At 38.6% G+C, this 16,731-nt stretch overlaps 1 protein-coding gene across 3 annotated transcripts in view; it reads right to left on the bottom strand.

Annotated features, from left to right (window-relative positions):
• LOC114054050 (mitochondrial fission regulator 1-like) overlaps positions 1-16,150 on the bottom strand; it is a 57,980-nt gene extending 41,830 nt beyond the window's left edge. For 2 of the 3 annotated variants that reach the window (XM_027877115.1, XM_027877113.1), the window contains exons 1-2: positions 16,063-16,116; positions 1,362-1,503 (exon numbers count right to left, since the gene is read on the bottom strand). Coding sequence is in view for 2 of the 3 variants with exons in the window: in XM_027877113.1 (XP_027732914.1) it covers positions 1,362-1,427 (66 nt within the window). In the remaining variant the exon portion in view is untranslated. Of the gene's footprint in view, positions 1-1,361; positions 1,504-16,062 lie in introns of all 3 variants that reach the window. The other variant, XM_027877114.1, reaches the window with a different exon arrangement.
• Positions 16,151-16,731: the final 581 nt, after the last annotated feature.

The raw sequence follows: 16,731 nt of genomic DNA, 5'->3' as shown, positions 1-16,731 counted from the left end.
CTTTCTCACTCCCACTCCCCTCTTTAATATACACATTTGTGTACACACACACACACACACACACACACACACACAGGAACACTTCATTTTTTCTAAGGAGGAACAGCAAAGAGGTCATCCTTAAGCCTCTTTACCTTATCTTTGTATTAGAAAGTAGCTTGTGCTTTGAACAAATTTTGTCACTTGGCCATGAAGAAATACAAACATCTCACATTCAATTCAAGTCACTGAAAAAGCTCTACTTTCCAATTACTGGAAATGAGATCTTCTATTCTAGTCTTTCTTGCTAGAAGCTCTTGAAAAACTGCTATAGTAAACTGCACACTGACATTAACTGATATTTCCTTCTCATGGTTAGTACCTTATAAAGGCTTACCACCCAACTTCCTTTCCTTTTACTCATTCCTCTTTTTTTGTTGTTGTGTTAACAACCTCCCTTAACTTCTTTTACTTATTATCTTCATTTCAAGTCCTCTCCCACAATCTTCTCCCAATGAAGCTGGAAGTATAATGTATTCACTTTTACCTTTCAAAACATTTTTTTTTTCAAAAGCTTAAAATTATGTTGTCTTCTTATTGCTGTTCTTCAGTCAAGTACAACTCTTCATGACCCCATTTTGGGGTTTTCTTGGCAAAGATACTGCAGTGGTTTGCCATTTCCTTCTCCAGTTCATTTTCCACATGAGGAAACTGGGACAAACAGAGTTAAGTGACTTGCCAAAGGTCACATAGCTAATGTCTAAGACTAGATTTGAACTCAGAAAGATGTGTCTTTCTGACCCAGGCCTGGCACTCCATCCACAAAGCCACCTAGCTGCCCCACTGTCTTCTTAAAAGGTTCTAAATTTGGAAAGGGAGGTGGGAAGGAAGGGGGAGAAAAATTTTTATGGAAGTGATTATTGATAAATCAAAATAAATTAATTTTTAAAAAAAGGCTCTGAATTCTTCATAGATAAAAACTGTATTAAATTTTTGTACACAACACAGACCAAGAGCATTCATATACTGACACTAAATGAAATTACAGTATCAAATTCAAACAATTTTCCTTTCACTTAAAAATAGTATTCTGCATATTTGCTATAGACGGTTTTTCTTCTTTTCTCAATGGGTAGAATGAAATTTTTTTAAAATTGATAAATTGGCTTGGCCTAGATTTTTGGGTTTCTAAGGTCCTTTTCTGCTCTTAAGTTTTCTGATTCATAATATAAGTCTGCTATATAAATTTGGATAAGAAAGTATACTCCTGATATACTCCTGCTTAAAGAAGGTTGTCTTTTGTGATTTTTTAACATTTGGAACCACTAAGTTTCATAGACATATTTTACCACTGCTTTATAAAATCAATTTTGGATACTCACTGATTCCATGCTTATTCCAACTTGTTCGCAAACCATCCTAATTAGGCGTTTAATCCAGTTAAGCATCTAGATGGCAAAGTCTTCACAAATTGTTATTTTCAACATTTCAAGCACACACATCAGCACATGGTCCATAATCAAACTGAAATTTAAAAAAAGAAGCATTTAGATTGGCATACTTTCAATTAACATTATCAACTGGAATAATATAGTAGCAGGAGCACAGGACTCCAAGACAGCAAATTGGTTCTAGTCTTAGCTCTGCCGCTAATTTGCTGGGACACCTTAGGAAAGCAATTTAAAGTAAGGAGGTTGGTTTTTAAGGTTCCAGCTCCAATATATTTCAAGAAACATTTATTAAACACGTACTCTATCTGAGGTACTAGGGATAAAAGAAAAAGCAGTCCCTGCTCTAAAGCAATTTACATGGGACTAAGGGGAGGGAGGGAAGGGGAAATTATGACATTAGTACAGTAGGTATTATACAGATTTTATAATCAAATAGTTAAACAAGAGAGTTAAGCATACCTATCATCACTCTATGCACTTACTGTTCCTACTTACAAAAAGCTTATGATTAACTTAGCTAGGGAGAGGAAACATGAAAGAATCGTGAAGACCACCTAATGGTGCTATGGCTGTTATGGCCCCTTGCACTCTGCAAGGGCCTCATGGCCAATTAGAAGATTCAGATATAATTATGTGCTATGGATTCCAATTTGAGAATCAAACAGAATATATTTGCAATTAAGGCTATATATTTGTCCGTATGTACTGGGCAGTTAGAGGGACTTACTGGGAGCAGGAGTTGATTCTCTCCTGACATTTTCCTTCATTCAGTAGCACATGCTTTCTTAATAGGTGAGATTGTGTTATGTAAAAAGTTAAACCCAAAAAATGAAAGAATCTACCAATAATACACACAACCCTCTTCTAAAAGCCTTGGGCAAATCATTTCTCTGTGAATCTCACTTTTCTTACCAGTAAAGTGAGGGGATTGAACAAGATGACCCCTTAGATCTCTTTCAGCACTAAATCTGTGATTACATCTGAAGCCAAATGTATAGGACTGAAATTTTTTGGGTGCAGTCTGCTGGCTCTCAGTCTCATGTCAAGATACAGGCGCAAAGCTACTAAACACGTCTTTAGGAAATATGAATTTGGGGAATATTCCTCCAGGCCAGAAGGGAATAATTAGCTCAGGCCAACTGCAGATGTGGTGTTAACAGTTGGGATGATGTTCCAAGAAGAATGCAGCTGCCCAAAAAACATTCACTTGATATAAAAGCTTCCATCAATTCTTCACATTCTGTTTGAGAAAAGGGATGAGTAATTTGGAAGGTTTCTTCCTTTAGCTATAGGTGATTTTGAAAACTCTTGGGCAAAAGTTATTAACTTTTTGCATAGACCTTAAGAGGTCTACACAGATAATTACTCAATCTCCATTAAGCATTCTACTCCGCACCCTCCAAATCTGTAAAACATGGCAGAAATGGAAAGATAGGTAGTGCGAAGTTTTCTTTACCTTTTTTATTCAAAAAATAAATTTTAAAAATTATCTGTGACCTTGAGCATATATATCAATGACTGATTGAATGAAAAAACATTTATTTAGTACTTATTATGTGCCAAGCCTTAGACAGAGAGAGTAACAAGAGTCAATCAATAAGCATTTATTAAGTGCCTATTCTGTACTATGCTTGTTCCAGGCTTGTTCAATAATGGAATGGAGAGCTCTAAAACAGACAATCTTATGTCTGTGAAATAGATCAAGAGACAAATACAACAGCTAGGGGAAAAACATCTGCCATTATCACATTTATATAAATCCTCTCTACACAGAGAAAAGGCTAAATATATATGTATACATAAACGAAATTCACATCTATGCTCACATCAGTATTTATTAAACATGTGCAAGGCAGCTACATGAATGAGCACAGATAATATCTCTCATCACTATTAGTCTTTGAATCATCCTTCTTGTAAATAATTTATATTTATTCAGTTGTTAAATGTTGTGATTCTTTATTTGAAATACTTCTTGTATGCATGCTCTTTCTTCTTCTACCACCTTAGTCGCCATTTTTATCAATTCATTCCAGTATTAGTACAAAACATTAGCTAGACTTATTTCATTGATCTTCAATTTATCCTGCACACTGCTGCTCATGTTTTGTGATTTCTTTGATGTGCATATTAACCTCCACTGATGCAGATCACAAAGCTCAACAGCACTGAAAACCATCTTCTTGAGTCACTGTGGCCAAAAAACCCCTTTAATACCCACAGGCAACCTTCTGCCAGCCTATTCTCAGTTTACCCAACCATTTCCCACCAGCCGTACTCCTTGGATGTGATTCCATCCTCCTCTTCCTCATCATCATGATGCCAAAGTCCCCTTCCCATTTCAGCTTCCTTTTGTACGCTGCCTTCCCCCACAGATTATAAGCCCCTTGAAGGCAGGGACTATATTTCTTTTACTTATTTGTATCCATAGTGGGCACTTAATACATCTACTGAATTGAACAGAACGTACTTTTAACACCACTTCCTGTGTTTAAAAAAAAAAAAGTGGGTCTGGATAACTTGCCACATCAAGCTTAAGTTTCTCTTCCTGGCAGCAAGGTTCAGTGGCTACAGTGCCAGACTTGTAGTTATGAACTCTGACTCTGAATTATATCTTAGACACTTAGTAGCTGTGTGTTCATGAACCAGTCATCTAAGCCCTGTGGATCTGTGTTCTGATCTGTAAAATAAAGATAATATTTGAACCATGTAACTCATGGATTATTTGTGAGGAAAGTGCTTTACAAATCTTAAAGCATGATATCAATGTGTTATTATCTAGCTTATTTCCTGGCAGTCCCTGCTGGTACCCTCTGCTCTAAGCAGGCTGGGATCTCCACATTTAAGATGTATTCCTTCTACTTCTGTTCATGTTTTTTAACCTTGTGGAGAATCCACATAATGTAGGAACTATCCTATTTGTCTGTCCTACTTATTCATATCCTACTCATTCTTCAAGCCCCATTTCCCAGGGCAAACAACAAGGGCTCACTACATACTTATGATTATTTATTTGTTCTCACCTCATATCTATATTTTCCCTTTTTTGTTGAGGTAATAAGTCAACAAGCATTTTATTGTTTACTATACAAGGCACTGTGTAAAGTGCAAGGCATACAAAGAAAGGCAAAAACACTATCTGAACTCAAGGAGCTCACATTATAATGAGGAAGCCAACATGTAAACAATTAGGTACATACACAAGAATAGAGGGAAAGGGTGAGATGGTGGATGGATGGATGGATGTATGGATGGATGGATGGATGGATGAGGAAACGGCCCCCCGCAGAGGGTTGGGTTTGAGCTAAGTCTTTAAAAAGGGCAGGAAAGCCAGGAGGCAGAGATGAGAAAGCAGAGCAGCTAGTGCTTAAGGCATGTAGCTGGAGGACAGTGTTGTATTAGTGACACTTCAAGTAGGCCAAAGTTGTAGATTACAGAATTCATGGAGGAAGTGTGAGCAGGCTGGAAAAGTAGGAAGGGGCCAAGTTCTAAAGGGCTTTATTTGCCAAACAGTGGATTTTATAATTGATCCTAGAGATGATGTGGAGCAACTGAAGTTTATTCACATTTATTATTAATTTATTCAGTAGCTGCCAAAATCACTTTGGAAGCTGAGTGGAGGATAGATTGAAGTGAGTGGGGAAAGACTTGAGGCAGGGAGATCAACCAGCAGGCTATTTCAATAGTCCAGGCAAGAATGAATGAATGAAGCATTTATTAAACTCTTGTTGCATGCAAAGCACTGTGCTATGTGCTAGGTATACATTCAGGGAAACTAGCCTCCTGGCTATCCCAGGAACAAGACACTATCCCTCAGCTTTTTCTCTGGCTGACCCTCATGCCTGAATGCTCTCTCTCCACTCTGACTACTGACCTCCTGTTAAGTTCTAACTAAAATTCCATCTTTCTCAATCCCTCTTAATACCTTCCTCTGTTAATTATTTTCTATTTGTCCTATGTATAGTTTGCTTTGTAAATATTTGTTTGTACTGTCATCTCCCTCATTGGATTGTAACTATTGTAACTCCTCAAGGGAAGCGATTGTTTTTTGCCTCTTTTTGTATCCCCAGCACTTAGCACAGTGCTTGGAACACAGCAGGTGCTTAATAAATGTTCATTTACTGATTGAAACATAAAGTAAAACAGTGCTTGATTTTAAAGAGCTTACATTCTAATGGGGGAAATAAAACATATGAAACGTTTCAAATGTAAGTAAGCTGGGAAAGTTTTTTGGGTATAGTTTCAAAGCAGAGGTTAATGTCATTTAACAGTCTTTAATGTCAATTCCAATGATAAAATGAAATCAATTTCTGATAATAGCCAAATCTGAAAGCCTGTTCTTGGTTCTTAATCTTCTTGACCGTACCCCCATCTTTGACACTTTTCACTATCTTTTCCCCTTGCACAGTCTCTTCTGCCTGCACTTTCCAGAGATAGCCCTTTCTTAGGCTTTGTCTTCTGATGCATTTTACCTTCACAAGAGATTTTGAAATTTAGTTACCAATCTAGTTCAGATCCTCATCTTTCTGGTAAGCCTTCTGCAAAAGGCTCCTAATTAATCTCTCTGCCTCCAGTCTGTCCCCCTCTTTAATCTATCCTTCACACAGCTGTCAAAGTGATATTATTAAAAAGCACAGGTTGACCACATCACCCCCCTGCTCTGGAATTGTAAGCCCTTCACAATCTGACTTCAACATAAATTTCCTGACTTATTTCATCTTCCTCTCCCACATGCATTCTATTTTCTAGCCCAAATGGCTTATTCACTTTCCTGTACATAACATTCTCATTCATCTCCATGCCTTTGCACAGGCATCCTTTCTCACTTCTGCCTTTTAGAATCCCTCGCTTCCTTAAAGGTTCAGTTCAAATGCCACCTCCTATGTAAGACCCTTCCTGATTCCCCTTGGTGATAAATGATCCCTCCCACCCAATTAATCTGTCTTTCCTCTGTACATATTTTGTGTATGCTTATCTGTGTGTATGTTGTTGTCCACTCCTATCCCCCACCCCCAAGTATGGAAGCTCCCTGAGGGTAAGAGCTGCTTTACTTTTTTTGTGTTTGTGCCACACTGCTACACACTTGGAGTCAAAGCAAGCACTTAATAAATGCTGGTCAAATTGGACAGGAAGGATGAGCAATGCATATTATGCAACAACTTTTTCCTTCAATCCATTCTGCATATTGCTCATACATAAATTTTCCTAAAGTACTATCTTCAAGTCATTTTATTCAAAGAGCTAAATGGCTCTCTATCAACCAGCACATCAAATTTTTATACTAAAAAAAAAACCAGCACCATCATTTGACACAAAATGTTATAATTTTATTTAAAATAAACATTTTCATCCTACTATCTCTACTTTCTTTAATTTATAGATTAAAAAACAATGCACTGCATCAAGTGATGCAGTTTGTTCCTTTGAGGTATTCTTTAACTCCAGGTTTCTTTAGTGTTAAATTCCTCAGTTTGTCAATATAGTCAATTGTCAATTTATCAATATCATGATCTTGCCCACTTTAAATGGTAAAATTTATTTCTTACTCTCCCTCCCTCCTGTTTAATATTAGGTGCCCATTACTATTCTAGGAGCTAAAGGAAACACAAAAACATAAGACATGAGTCAGTCACCCATCCACCCATCCATCTATCAGTTCACAACTCTTTCAGCCATACCAAGGCTGTTTCAGCCCACACTGGTCTTACTGCACAACTTAGCACAACAACACACAGCACACAGCGGCAGTTCAAAGTGTAACACACTACACTTTTATTGCTCTTCCTTCTCTTCTTCTACCCCTATCATCTCTGAATCTTACGTGAAGGCAACAGTACTGCTACCTTTTAAGGAAGGAACACTGAAAGTAACAAAGCAAGAATCAGTGCATTAATACAGCATTTTCCAATCTAATTGGGCCCAGAACATTTGGGGGCTACAAATTATTACATTCATTCACGCATGCATGGACACATGTGTACACAGGCACATATTCCATAAAATCTGATGTGGAAATATGGAATAATCTTAGTAAAACAGGAAGTCTAGAAAACTGTGGAACAAGAAAAAAAGAAAAGAAACTAGAGTAATTTTCACCCAGAAAAAACTGCTGCTCATTCTAAATGTTTCTGGAAAAAAAATTGTTGTATTTAATGTTTTAGGAGAAATATTGCTAGCTTTATTTTCTCAAGGAAACTCTATTTGTTGAACAACAGGACCTAACAGAATATGGTTTGGGGAACACTGATGTGCTATTATAAAGTATAATGGGCAAAAGTCTGGAGAAGTGAATTTCAGCAGTGTATCAGCTGGCACCAATTGCTGTAGGAAAACCTAACATACTACAATACAATGTAATACAATGGGGGCCAGAATTCGTCTTTCAGAAGCTAAGTGATCTAGGAAATAGAGTGCTGGACCTGGAATTAAGAAGATCTGAGTTGAAATCTAGTCTCAGATACTTACCAACTCTGACCCTTTTTGCCTCAGTTTCCTCATCGGTAAAATGGATATAACAAGAGCACTTATGGGATAATATTTTAAAGTGCTTTGTAATCCTTAAGCTCATAAATGCTAATTATTATTTTTTTAAATCTTTTTTTCCTTTTTGGTGAGGCAATTGTTAAGTGACTTGCCCAGAGTCACACAGCTAATGAGTGTTATGCATCTGAGGCCACATTTGAACTCAGGTCCTCCCGACTCCAGGGCCAGTGCTTTATACACTGCACCACCTAGCTGCCCCTAATTATTATTTTTATTATTATTTAAGTACTGTGTTTGGGAATGTCAATGGGGATTAATACAATTTTTGTTGGAAGCTAAACAAAAACTAAAACAAGGCCAAAAACTTATTTTACAAATGCCAAAAATTAAAACAAGGCCAAAAACTTATTTTACAAATGCCAAAAAAAACAAACCCATTCCCTCTGTGTATGTATGTATATATATATAAACCAAATTTATGACCTTACAGACAGAAAGCAGATGAGATACTTTCAAGATCAGATTTAACTACCTGTCTAGCAAGACGGCAAAAGAACACAATAAGCTAAGTGAAACAACTATTTAATCCACAAAATCTCTCAACCACACATACATATGATTAGTAAATTGAAAATATAACTCATTGATAACATAGCAAGCCACTGCACTGTTAACACAGGAGATCTGCTTTAAGCTCACCATTTTTGAATCATGTATAGTAGCACATGATACATTGGTGTATAATAAGGTATGCTAGACAACGCTTAAGTGAAATCGTAACATCAATCAAGAACACTACAGGGCCGAACTTCTGACAAAACTAGTGATTAGAATAGAAAAACTGAAAAAAGTAAAAACTTGGCAAACTAAATAACAAACTTTTCTACATTCCCATTTCCTACCAGCTGTACTGCTTTTGGACTTCTCTGGACTTCTTCATCATGCCTTCCTTCTCTCGGAAGCTTATTATTGGGAAATCTCATTATCCTGCAAGACTGAATTTGCCTGGTACTCACATCTTGTCAGTACCCTCTGCTCTTCTGACTGGGGGGCAGAAACACACCTTAGTTTCCCCCCATAAGATTGCAAGCTCCTTGAGGGCAGGGGATGTTTTTTTGGTTTCTTTTAACTTGTATTTGTATCCCTAGTGCTTAGCACAGTGCTGGTACATAGCAGATGCTTCATAAATGTTTACTGACTGACATTCCAATGCTCGCACTTCACCAATCCATCTTTACTAAATTGTTCGCATTTGTAAACTTTGATAAAAACATTCTGTATTATATTCCAGAATTTGACATAGTGAGGTCATTTTAGACACTCAATTGCTTGTATAATTAAAAAAAAAGACTAGAAAATGACAAATGCTGGAGGGGATGTAGAAAAATAGGGACACTGATGTATTGCTGGTAAAGTTGTGAACTGGCCCAGCCATTCTGGAGAACAATTTGGAATTATTTCCAAAGGATTATCAAACCATGCATATCCCCAGCAATACTACTAACTAGGTTTGTATCCCAAAGATCAAAGAAAAAGGAAAAGGACCTAGTACAAAAATATTTATAGCAGTTCTTTTTTGTGGTGGCAAAGAATTGGAAATTGAAGGGATGCCCATCAATTGGGGAATGGCTGAACAAGTTGTAATATGGGATTGTGATGGAATATTATCATGCTTGAAAAAAATGATGGGGGGATGGTTTCAGAAAAACCTGAGAAGACTTACATGAATTGATAGCGTGAAGTGAGCGGAACCAGGAGATCACTATACACAGTAATAGTAATATTGTATGATGATCAACTGTGGAAAAACTTAGCTAGTCTGATCAAGACAATAATCTATGACAATTCTGAAGGACTCATGACGAAAAATGCTCTCCACTGATAAACTCTTGAGTATAAATTGTAATATAATTTTTTCACCTTATTTTTTTTTCCAACATGGCTAATATGGAAATGTTTTGCATGATTTTGCATGTATAATCGATACATTTCTTACCTCTTTAATTGGTAGGGGAAGGACCAGAGGGAGGAAATTTGAACTCAAAATAATATATAAAATAAATAATAAAAAATTTGGAAATTATTTTTTAAAAAGGGAGGACTACCTCTCTATACCCTCTCACAGTAGAAGGTAGTGCAAGGTTTCACAACATACATACAAGGGTCTATTTTCTCTACAAAATAAAGATGTTAGACTAGATGTTCTCTAAAATCCTTTCCCAGTCCAGAGCCTGGGGGAGACATTAGATAACATACTGCACACTGGGCCCCCTTCCTCTGGTTAAGGGTCTACATAGTACAGTGTTACAAGCTAAGAGTCCCTCCAGGCAATGTGTCAAAGTGAAAACAGAAAATAGTCCTTAATACTAATCAAAGTGCTTTCATGTAAGTCTCATTTGATACACACACCAATGAAATTGTGTAAACCTACTATAGTGCTGTTTTGCTCCTACCTTTATCTGGACCCCAAATATATGACAGTTTTGGTGAATGTTATTATTTTAAAAAGAAGTGAGACAGGTTTTCCCTCCCAAGACAACATATTCTGAGAAATAGCATAGAATGATATTGATGGTGGCCTTGGAGTTAGAAGAGTTGGATGCAAAACTCAGGGTTTACATTACACTTTAACACTCTGGTGTGAACATGGTAAAGTCAAAGTTAAATCTCACTAAGTCTGTTACAACTCTCTAAGGCAGTAACTGGGGTGGAAGATGGAGGGAGCTCACAGAATCACAGAATATTTCCTTAATATAGTTTTTTTTTCTCTGAAAATATAAAAGGAGCTATGAATTGAGTTGTATTCTTTTTTTTTCGCCCAAATGTCATATGGATGAAAACTTAAAAGTATCATTTTGATATATTTTTTTGAACATGTACACTACTCCATGCAGCTCCTCAAATAATCTTGGGGGTGAAGGGAGGATGGGTGGACACAGAGCAGGAGGAAGGCAGGAAAAACTTGGGAGAAAAATGTTGAGAATATAAATATATTTTCTATCTCCCCCTTCAAAAAACCCATTCTGCTTGGTACATAGTTAAGTGCTTAATAATCAATTTATAGTGGATGTGAGCAGGCTACAATATATGAATTTTGAAGAATGGAATTTTAAAATGCCATTTTGAAAATGTATGATAGAAAAAGATGGGCTGGTCAAGTTTCAAGAGTGGGGAATACAGGTGGATAACCTAAGTGTTCTACCAGTGTTCCAAGATGTCTGGAGACATTAAGGAAGGGCTCCAGCATGAAGGGTAGACCCTCTGTGGAACACTTGTGGGAGGACAGAGGATAGAGTTGTACAAGATGGACCTGAAGATAAGAATGAGTTTTGATCTGTATTATTAGAGAAAACATTTGGGTATTTGTGAGTTCTTTTTTTCCTTAGGAGCTCAAGGAAATGAACCTTTCTAGAAAGTACAAAATGCTATAACAAACAGTGGCAGCAAAGCGATGAATCCTCACAACAGTTTGACTGAAATGAATTGTAATCGAAATGATAAAACTTCAAAAACTTTTAATTATATAACTTCAGTACATGGTAAGGATCTTCAGGGCCTATGCCAAGAAGTGGTTATTTGATTTTTCTTCAGGACATTTATGATAGGATAGTTATATACTCCATTTTATAAATGGAAAAAAATACAAGCTAACTAATCTTTCAGTCTAGTACTCTCTTTACAAAGTCACAGTCTTAAGAGCCTGGGAGTAAACTGTATTGCCCAGTATATTTCAGAGACAATAAATTACAAGATTAAAGAAATAAATGCAAACTTTTACACAGTATTATGGCACCTTATTTATGATCGATTCACTCACTCATCAGGAGTCAATCTCTGGGTCAATTTTAATTGGCTATAATTTAAAATCACAGAACCACAAATTTAAGAAAAAGCTTAAAGAAATAACCAATTGAGTCTAATCCCCTCTATACCCTTGTAAAAACCAGTCCTCCATCTGTGCTACATCTTTCCACAAATCAAAACTGGTTAGAAGGCTTAAAGAAAACTTGAGGAGAGAGAACATGTAGGCTATGGGCCTGAGAAAATAAATTATTTTATGGAGAATGTTGCTTCCCATGATTTTCTTCAGGGGTCAGTCATTCTCAGTTATTTTCTCTCCCAGAAAGCTTACAAACACTATACTAATACACAACCTAGGGATTTTTCTACTTCCGGATATTAAGATTAAATTAATTTTAGTAACTGAAATCCTAGGGATTTCTTTTTAGGGCATTTTTTTCTTTTATGTAAGGTCCATTAAAATTTCAAACTAATAGCAAAGATTGCCAAATAAGTATTTCAAATGCCTAGTTAAAATAGTTAAGTGGAAGATGTACTAAAAATATTAGTGGGGTATGTGGGTAATGCTCATGCCACTAAGAAAAAGATAATCATCTATGAAGCAGATTTTGAGAAGCTGCATTATATCACCCTCCCACTTACTGAATGTAAACGTTTTTTTTTTTTTCCTGGCAATAACTGATCATTATAAAAAAATTAAAATGTGTACTACATAACTAGTTGCTTAATTTTGTGTATTTTTAAAAAATATATTACAGAAATACAAAGTTTTTGTAGTAAACCCATGTGTAATTGGAATTGATTTTCAATCATGTGTACGTTGACTAAAAAAAGAACTTAAAAAATAAAATAATCAAGAGCCAGGGGACTTGGGTTCCAGTTTTATTTTGACCATTAAGTTGCTATGAGATTTCAGATGACAAACTGAGTTCCACTAGGCAGGGGTTGGACTAGAAAGATTAAAGTCCCATTCGATTTCTAAATTCTATGATCTTAGGTATGACATAGATTTTGGAAGTGACTACTCTATAAAGACTAATTAACCTTATCAACAACTTCAGCAAATTATCTTGGTTTTAAGCCTGAATTTATTTTGGAAAGATCTCTCGATCAGGAGATTCTGAACATGAGGCAAGGGGTGTTCTACTTAGGATACTGTTCTGCTCATTCCACAGTAGCTCAGAGAAAAATTTTCTGAGGTGGGTAGCTATAGCTATAAACTCAGAAAGCTTAAGAGTTTAAAAAATAAAACTTTAAAAGCCTTGCATTACCCCAACTGCAAAAGTTTCAAAAGGCAACGGAAAGAGATGATACCAGTCTGAAGCTCACCACTCACCAAGTGAACATGTGGCAATAATAAGAACGATATTTTTTTTCAATGTGAGGCACGCCTCTCATCCAAAAGATTCAGTCAGTCAATCAATAAAACAAAGACCCCAATTACTTATAAAGTCCAAACTCAGCCTGGCAAACAAGTCTTCTGACAATCAAATTCCACTCTATTTCCCAGCTTAATCACACTACTACTCCCTAATACAAACTTTCTTAATCTGAAATATTGTTCTTATTGTCCCCAGAACAAGGTCTTTGTCTTCCCTAACCACTTTATAATAATATCTGATTTTTGAATAACCTTTCATTTTATAAAGTGTTTTTAAGTACACTATCTCATTCCATCTTCACAACTCTACAATGTAAACAGGGAATATATTCCCATCTTACCTATGAGAAAACTAAAACTGAGAGTTGGTCTAATGTCATACAGTTAGTTCCTGGCCAGCCTAGGCTAGAACCCAGGTACCCTACTTCAAAGAGCAGCATTCTTTCCTTCTTTCTCCTCAACTAGCCATAATAAAGAAAAGAAGTATATTTTAAAATGTCTGCCATAGTTATTAAACAGTTTGGGTCTTCATTTAAAAGTTATATGAATTTAAGCCATTTTTATGTGGCTTTCAAAACATAGCATATTCATATGTAACCCCTAACAAAATTAAGTTGCTATTTTATACTTCCATGATTCTTTTTTCTGGGGCTCAATCCCTTAACAGGATCTCATCTGTTTTACTTAAACCAAGTATTGTTGTTTTATTATAGTGTGGTCTGAACTTTAGATTAACAGTACATTATATTTTATAGTGCTATAGAGTTTATAAATTTCCTCATGAGAGCTTTATGAAGCAAGGAAAAAGCACTACTTCCATTTTAGAGATGAGGAAACTCAAGATTACATAACTTCTAAGTGATATATACTCATCCGATTAAAATTCAGACCTAGTTATAAGTTCAACGGTTTTTCTTCACCACATAGAAGAATGACATTTGCTATTTCTGCTTGCTGAGATTATGGAGTTGGGCTGGGATTAGAGACAGAATAGAAAATGGGTCCGTTTGCTGAGAAGTAGAGTATAAAAGGGATAATATGAAATAAGTCTCCAAAGTGTGGATAACTGATTATCCTCTACTAAAATCTAACTTTCATGTGTCATAGTGATGAGGTAAGGACTCTGGGCTTCACCCCATCAACATGGAAAAGGTCTTTGAAGAGGCCCAGTATTGAATTCCCAGTACTTCTTAAGAGGATCAACCTAGCTAAGTGCTGCCTAGTTTCCAGAGGGATAATCATCAGGATAAATTTTTTTTTCAGTGATGGAAACTCATGAAAACAAGTATTGTACTGTGGAAATGATTTGGAATCACTCTGCTATGTATTTAGCTACCTGTCTGCTCTGTTATCGTATCTCTTATATAAAATGTCAGGGTAAACCAGCTAGAACCCCTGAGGGTTTCTTCCTGCTCGGTTCTAGGCTCCATCTACTGATGCCAGGGTTCTTAATTATGAACTGGTTTAAAACACTTTTTTTGTGATAACTGCACTTCAATATAATTGGTTTAATTTGTAATCCCATGTGTTTTATGAATTTAAGAACATTATTCTGAACAGGGGTCCAAGACATAAAAGATATTAGGCTATAGAGGACATCTTGCCTTGATAGGGGAGAGAGGAAAAGTAATAAGCATTTAATAAGTGCTTACTATGTGCCAGACACTTTACAAATGTTATTTCACTTGGTCCTCACAAACAATCCTTCCAAGTAGGGGCTATTTATCACACCCATTTTACAACTGAAGAAGCTGAACTCGGAAGCAGGTAGGGCTAAGAGGCTCGGAGTCCGGAAGACCTGAGTTCAAACTCGGCCTCAGACACTAACTCTGTGTCATTGAACCTCTCTGCCTAAATTTCCTCAACTGTAAAATGGGAGATCACAATAGCCAAATACCTCAAAGGGTTGTCAACAAGATCAAATAAGATATTTGTAGCTCTTAGCACGGTGCCTGACATTTAATAAGAGCTTAATAAATTTGCTTTGCTCTCTTCCCTTCCATTCTCCCCCAGCTCCCAACTCCAGACCCAGCTCTACTCTCACTGCCACCAAGCTGCTGATTTAGTGCCCATACCAATGAAATCACAGGTATTTTTTAAGTTGGACATCTTACATTTTTTAAAAAATTTATTTTTAAAATAAGATTTTGGAGTTCCAAATTCTCTCCTTCTCTCCTGCCCTTCCCCCATCCATTGAGTAAGCAAGCAGTATCAATTATACAAGAATCACAGCCAAGTTTGAGAAAGACTACAGATCACAGTGGGAACCACCAAAAAAAAATATCTTCCTCCTCCCGGCTTCCTTCCAAAGCCGGATCAAATCAGACCTTCTCCTTAATCCGCCCCCCCTCCTCCGGCGCCCTCCTCCGCGGATCACCTCCAGTTTACCCGGCACCCCGCGGCGCCTGTTAGTAAACACCGCCGTCCCCTTCCAGGGCACGCGGCAGCCACGGACAAGTGCTTACTGACCCTCGGACCCCTCAAGTGCAACGACACCCACATTTCTTTACAACGTGGGGGACGGACGCTACTTTCCCGGCGCGGGCGAGCAGCGGCTCCTTCGGGCTCCGGAGGCGGCCGTGCGGTGAAGCCCGGCCCGGGGGCCTATCCCCTCCGCGGGGCGCCAGGGAGCGCGAGTCCGAGGGGGCGCGTGGGGGCGGCTCCAGGCCACCCCAGGGCGACGTGTCGTTGTGGGCGTGCCCGCGTCCTCCCGTCCGCCCCGCTCCGTTCCCTCAGGCGCCCGCCCCGCTCGGCAGGCTACCTCTCCTCCCGCCCCCGGGGCCCAGCGAGTCGATAACTGCGGCTCCCCTGCCCCGGCCTCTCCCTCTCGCTGCCCCTGCCTCACTCCCCGCACCCCCCCGCCCGGAAGTGCCAAAATCCAGAAGCCGCCCCCTTCCACCTGGGTAAACGGCCCTCCTGGGTCCCCACCTCCTCTCCGGGACCCCCACCCCCACTCCTCCAGCTCACCAGACCCACCGCGACAGCCAGTGCCTCCTTCACCGGCTTCGGACTCGGGCTGGGAGGTCCCAAGGGCGTCACCGGCAGACAGCCAATCCCATCCCGACGCCGGTTGCGCCCCTGGCCTCCGTCGGCCAATCGTCTGCCTTCCGTTACCGAAGGGGGTGGGTCCTAAGTCCCGCGCTGCTCCTAGGGTGGAGAGGGGAGACTAGGAAGGGGTCAGGCGGGCACCCGGCTGGGTCGCGAGCTGGCAGTGAATGATCTGCCCGCTCTGCGCATGTGTGTGTTTTGGGTGTGGGAACGGGCCAAGAGGCGTCAGGGCCGGGAATGTGGCGCTGCGGCCCCCGCTCTTTATGTTTGCTTCCGTGGGCCGTCTCTTTGTGTGGCCTTTTGTTTTTTTGTATGAAGTCCTGAGGGGCGGCCTTGAGGGTGCCATGCAGAGAAAGCATCAATTCTAAGTCTTTCTTCCCCCTATAATATAGGTAGGAAGGAAGCCTTTCCGACAGACTTAGGGACCCAATTTGCAATTCATCTTCACTTCATAATCAGGGGCAAGTGTGTGTCCAATGTTTAGTCACCAAACTTTAGTGTGTGCAGTATTGTGGATATGCACAGTCAGCACCTTGAAAAGGTAATGTTATCCGTGATAATGTGTTTTGGACACAGTAGTCTTTCTCC

The sequence above is a fragment of the Vombatus ursinus genome, unplaced genomic scaffold (assembly GCF_900497805.2).
Source record: "Vombatus ursinus unplaced genomic scaffold, bare-nosed wombat genome assembly UNPS02014812.1, whole genome shotgun sequence".
NCBI lineage: Eukaryota > Metazoa > Chordata > Mammalia > Diprotodontia > Vombatidae > Vombatus > Vombatus ursinus.
This window is presented reverse-complemented; position numbering and strand designations above follow the sequence as displayed.